Here is a 5,880-nt window from a genome sequence, read left to right as displayed (position 1 = left end):
GATTTAAAGGTAATGATGGTGTTGTCAGTGGATTGTCTTAAGATACATGGGATTGGGATCAGATAACCGACTCTGTTTGGCACGCCAGGCCAATCCCAGGATTTGAGTTTCAATCTCTTCCAATACCATCCAAGCCCTTCCAATCCGACCGGCCAAACGGGCCCTTAATACCACACCAAATAAGCCCTGAACCACGTGCCCCAGCTGTAGCAATAGAAAACCCTAATCCATTCTCAAGAACAATAGATGTACACAATCACTTAGAAATTGAACAAGTGTCATACAATAAAGTCAAATTAATCAGCTCACATTGTTTTCTACCAGCTTGTATGTATTTTTGAACCATAATTTACAATTATCTGATTATTTGACTATAATCTTGGTGGACATTTATTATGGAAGCTTAGAAATGAAAAATATCCAAGATCTTATTTCAACAATTAAGTGACCAAAAATCAGTGGTTGGTATTGTTCAAACAACCTGATCCTAGGGCAGTGAATTATTGACAGGGAGCTCCATAATTTAGTCTGTTAATCTAAGTTAATGTATGCCACGTATACAAATTATGAGGACCTACGTGACTACGGCAATCCTAGCCTTAAAATTAATGGACCGTAAGAAATGAATTTGGTAACCGTCAACATTCAACAACTATAAGCCAGCGGCTGCACGTCACCGATTGGTTCAGTTTTCACTTTTCAACCGTGGGGTCTACTGGATGGATGGTGAGGGTCCGTGGAGTTATATTCGGAGAAGAACATATCACTTGATACAGCGCAACGGACGAGATTCGTTCTCTCTGCCTCTATAAATATCGATCCCCCGCCATTCACCTTCTCTGCCAATCTGCTCACCACACCAACACAGAGAATAAAAAAGAGAGGAGGAGACTTTACAGAAAAGATGGATCAAGCACTGAGTCAACTCAATAAGTACCACGATTCGGAAGCCATGAGCAGCATCAGTAGCAGCATCAGCAAGAGATCGTCGTCGTCGTCGTCTTCGTCTTCGTCTTGTTGTAACAGCAAGGAAGGGAATGGGATGGTGAGATACAGAGGGGTACGTCGTAGGCCATGGGGACGGTACGCGGCGGAGATAAGAGATCCTCAGTCTAAGGAGAGGCGTTGGCTGGGGACCTTCGACACCGCTGAAGAAGCTGCTTGCGCCTACGACTGCGCGGCTCGAGCCATGCGCGGCGCCAAGGCTCGCACCAATTTCTCCTATCCCACCTCTCCTCCTTCCCCAACACCATCTCCGGATCTTCTCTTCCCTCCCCCTTCCATTCCCAACAACCCCAACAGTTACTTATTCTATTCCAAGCATCCTTCCCCTTTTCAACCTCAACAGCTCCGTACCCGTCCCGTCGATTTTCCCTGGCCAAGCAACAACAACAACAACAATAACAATGGAAGCAGCAGCAGCAGCAGCAACAACAACAACAGCTCACGATCGTCGTCGCTCAACATGCTTCTCGTCGGCAACTTATCGTCGTCATCATTATCTTCTCCTCCTGTCCCTCGTTTCTTCGATGAAAACTTGCACTACTACTTAGCATCAGCTTCTGCTGCAGCATCTTCTCACTCGAACGTTTCTCCTTCCATGTGTGCGGGAGCTATTAACAACTCTCCTGCTATGTCGTTTCTGGATTCTTCTTCCTCTTCTTCTACTTGTTTTGACCTCCCTCCTATTGAGAGGGAAGTGGCACCCGCAGATGAAACTGGCTTCTTTCCATTAGAACCGTCTGATTCGGGGCTGTTGGAACAAGTCATTCATGGCTTCTTTCCTAAACCTGCTGCTGTGAAATCGGAGGCGTCTTCTTTGATGGGAGAGGGTAGAGAGGGGGAGTCTGAAACTCACTACTTTCCTCCTATCTACTCGCCATCTGCTGCTGCGGCGCTCTACCAAGATTGCCAGGCAGGATATTTTGCTGTTGGTGAAGGTATGTTGGAGGATATCATTCACCATTCGGAATTCATCGATTCCTTCGCTGCTAAGTTGCGTAACGCTTAAGTGGGGCTCGCTCGCTCTTGTTCTGCCTTTCTTCTTTCCTTTTAGTTGTACTATATCGCGGGGAAATTATGGACTAGTGCAGTACTGCTCACTAGTCTTTTTTTTTTTTTTTTTTACTTCCTCCTTTGGTGTCGTTCGTTTTCAAGTAACCATATATCATGTTAAGTTTGCTTCATAGAATAGGAATATGGGACGAGTTGCATGGTTAACTTATCTATTGGTGTTTTTTTGTTTTTGTTTTTTTTTTTTTTTTTTTTTTGATCTGGCGTTTCTCTTTGGCTTTTTCTCTTTGCACTGCACAAGGAATTTTCATCTGCTAGTTTTATTACATTGACATCCGTCTTTTATTTATTTTTATTTTCTTTTGTCACTCATCTCTTATTTTTCTTCCTCTTCCTTCTCCACTGATAACTATTTTGGTTTTGACTCTTGTTACTCCGTCATAAAAGTGATAATGTTACCTTGCCGCGTGCACATGGCCTGTGTACGCATTTCGATCACTACGGATGATCTTAACCATCTGAATGGCGCCGTCACGTCCATTCCGATAGGCGGTTGCAGCATAAAACAGTGAATGCATCTGAGAATCTGCGGCTATTAATTGAGCACGTGGCACGCGTGTGTATCGAGGTTCTTTTTTCATGCTTGCTGAAATCAATTCTCCATACACACGCATGCATAAATCCGCTTTAATGCATACAGTAGTGGACGAAAACCGGAGGAAACGGGTTGGCTACTTCCCCGCCACCAGCCCCGTGGCTGGTGGTCGGTGCTCTGTGGGCCCTACCATGATGTATGTGTTTCATCCATCCCGTTCATACATTTTTAAAGATTATTTTAGGCTCTATCCCAAAAATTAAAGGAATATAAATCTCATTTAGTCCACACCACATGAAAACAATAGTGATTGCATATCCACCATTAAAATCCTTCTAAGGCCCACTGTACTGTTTATTTGACATCCAATCTGTACCGGCCCAGATAAAGGGAAAAAACAAAAATCAGCTTGATCCAAGACTTTTATGGCCACCAAACAGATTTGGCCATACAAGCCCAGATGAAGGGAAAAAACAAAAATCATCCAAGACTTTCATGGCCACCAGAATGTTTTTAATGGTTGACGTTCATTCAACCTGTAATGTGGTCTACTTGAAGATTGGGATCTCATTTTTGGTCTTATACTGAAAAATTATATGTAAAAATATGTGAACGGCATGGATGAAACACATGCATCGCCCACGGAGCACCGACCACCAGCCATCCGACCATCAGCCATTAGCTGGTGTCAGGGGGAGTAGCCAATCCGTTCCCAAAACTGGACCGACCCTGATGGAATCGAATTGGCTATGCCGCCTTCGACCAGCTAATGGCTGATGGTCTGTACTATGCGGGCCCCACCATGATGTATGTGTTTCATCCATGCCGTCCACCTATTTTTCTAGATCATTTTATGGTACGTGACCAAAAATGAGCTATATACCAATCTCAAGTGGGCCACATTACAAGAAACAGTGTTGAATGAATGTCAACCATTAAAAACTTTTTGGGGGCATAAAAGTTTTGGATCAAGCTGATCTTTGGTTTTTGTTTCCCTTCCGCTGCGGCTGTACGACCTAATCAACAGATTGGATGTCAAATAAACAGTACAGTAGGCCTTGGAGGATTTTAACAGTGGAAATCCAATCACTATTGTTTTCCTGTGGTGTGGTCCACCTGAGATTTATATCCCTCTCATTTTTTGGATCAAGGCCTAAAATGATCTGCAAAAATGGATGAACGGCATGGATGAAATAAATACATCGTGGTGGGGCCCACAGAGCACTGACCACCAGCGACTGGGCAGGTGGCAGGGGGAGTAGCCAATCCGTTTCCGACCCTGATGGATGGTCCAGATAGGTGATGAGATGCCAACGAGTCGAAATGCGAAATAGATGCATTGGAAGGTTTCCACGCACTGAGCCCACTGGACCATTTCTCTAAAAAAAATGTTGGTCACTGCATCCAGGTTTAAAATTGTACAAGCCGTCATCTGTTCAAATTCCCAACGAATCAGAAGGGCGGAGAAACATGTTATGTGTAGCTGCGTGCGTGTGCATTGATGGCCATGCTCAGCCTCTGTATCAATGCGCTGATGATATACGACCCTGCAAATATAGAGATAAAGCAGGTCATGTCAAAAGCGTGCTACGTCCGCTCCACCCATCAACATACCCTTGCCCAAAAGAATAAGCTGGTCCGCTCGTTTTGTTGGCCACCTATGTTGGTTAGCCGGCAAAAAAAACATGGCATATGCTTTACCTTCCAAAGAAAGCAAGGCATTCTTTTATATCTCACTCATACTGGGACAAATGGGACACACACGCATAGATGATCCAATTATCCAAAGTCCAAAAATAGGTCCCTTTAATGAGGCTGCAGTTTCGAATCAGATGAGTTGGATTCCCCATGGCGACGGGTATCCAAAAACGTGATATAACACATTAGATGGACAGTTCGGAATGAAGTACACCTTGCAGCATAAAAATGGCTTGGATTCAACCTGCTTGTTTCACTTCTTTTAATTCCACTGGTAATAGACCAAATGGCCTCCTCTACTTCGTGTATAGCCTAGACGAATAGAGATGTCCCATGCTGTCAACTCAAAATCTACTACGCCTATTATATCATTGTGAGGACCATTATTTGAACCGTACAATTTGCTAAATATCAGCCCAATTAAAAGCTTACATCTGCCCCAATGGGATTGTCAAATTGTCCTCAAGACTGCAGAGTTCGCATAGTTTGGCTCACCTGAGTATTTTATTAGGTTGATTTTTATATGGTCTCGTAATCTTGGTGTGTTGGACCTGATCAACGGGTTTGACAAAAGATACAAATGCATATAGTGTCCCACGCGAATGTATGGTCGGCATCCTATTTCCACTGTTCCCTATGGTGTGACACATTTGAGCTGTGCGTCTGGGTAATTTTTTATTTTTATTTAATTAAATTTTTTATTTTTAAACCTCAAGAACGAGTATAGATTTTGCTGGGCAGAGGAGCAAATGGAAATTTTTGCCCATTGGCAGGGGCGGCTATAAGGGGTAGGCAGGTGAGGCCCCTAGTTATAAGAACCTATATTATAGCAGAATTAAAGGTCATATATCATGGCAAAATTAAAATTAAGAAGAAAAAAAGTCTAATTTTTTTGAAATAAAACTTATTGAAAGGCTTAAAAATAGGAACATCTAAAAATTAGTTTACAAATTTGAAATTGAAAATAAAAAACAAATCCCAGAAACAACACTATCAATAATACATTATTGCTAACTCTATCATCTCTTTTCAAAACAATAGCATCATTCCCAATAAATTCTTCTCCTAAAACCTAGGACCACAACTACCTACATTATTGCTAATTAAGTTCTCAAAAAATTAAATTCTAAATTCTAACGTCATTTTTCTAAACTAAAGATTATAAAAAATTATTTACGAACAATTATGTCTCAAGATAAATTAAATAGTTTAACAATTTTATCTATCGAAACTGATTTATTGGGTAAACTTGAATACAAAAGTTTAATTAGTAATTTTGCATCTAAAAAGGGTAATTTTGTATCTAAAAAGGCAAGAAGCAAATTTATGGTTTAATTTTGAATTTATTAAAAAAAAAATTAACTAAAAAGCTTCACTTTTATGACTTGCCTAAGGCCCCCAAAAATGTTGAGCCACCCCTGCCCATTGGATTAGTTTTAAGAGATTGATCGTTTTTGAGATTTCACGAGATTTTTGTGATAGTTAAGGGATTTGTTGATGCAGTAGCTTTCTCGTAGACCCTCCACAACACACCTTCCTGAACTTGCACAAGCGAAGGTGAGAGACAAAGGAGG

The 5,880-nt window shown here is 41.7% G+C and overlaps 1 protein-coding gene across 1 annotated transcript; it reads left to right on the top strand.

Annotated features, from left to right (window-relative positions):
* Window positions 1-852: 852 nt before the first annotated feature.
* On the top strand, window positions 853-2,224 carry LOC131246098 (ethylene-responsive transcription factor ESR2-like). Its single transcript, XM_058245967.1, has one exon. It carries the CDS (start codon window positions 905-907, stop codon window positions 2,009-2,011), a length of 1,107 nt encoding a protein of 368 aa, XP_058101950.1. The 5' UTR covers window positions 853-904; the 3' UTR covers window positions 2,012-2,224.
* Window positions 2,225-5,880: the final 3,656 nt, after the last annotated feature.

This window comes from Magnolia sinica, chromosome 5, assembly GCF_029962835.1.
Source record: "Magnolia sinica isolate HGM2019 chromosome 5, MsV1, whole genome shotgun sequence".
Classification (NCBI taxonomy): domain Eukaryota; kingdom Viridiplantae; phylum Streptophyta; class Magnoliopsida; order Magnoliales; family Magnoliaceae; genus Magnolia; species Magnolia sinica.
This window is presented reverse-complemented; position numbering and strand designations above follow the sequence as displayed.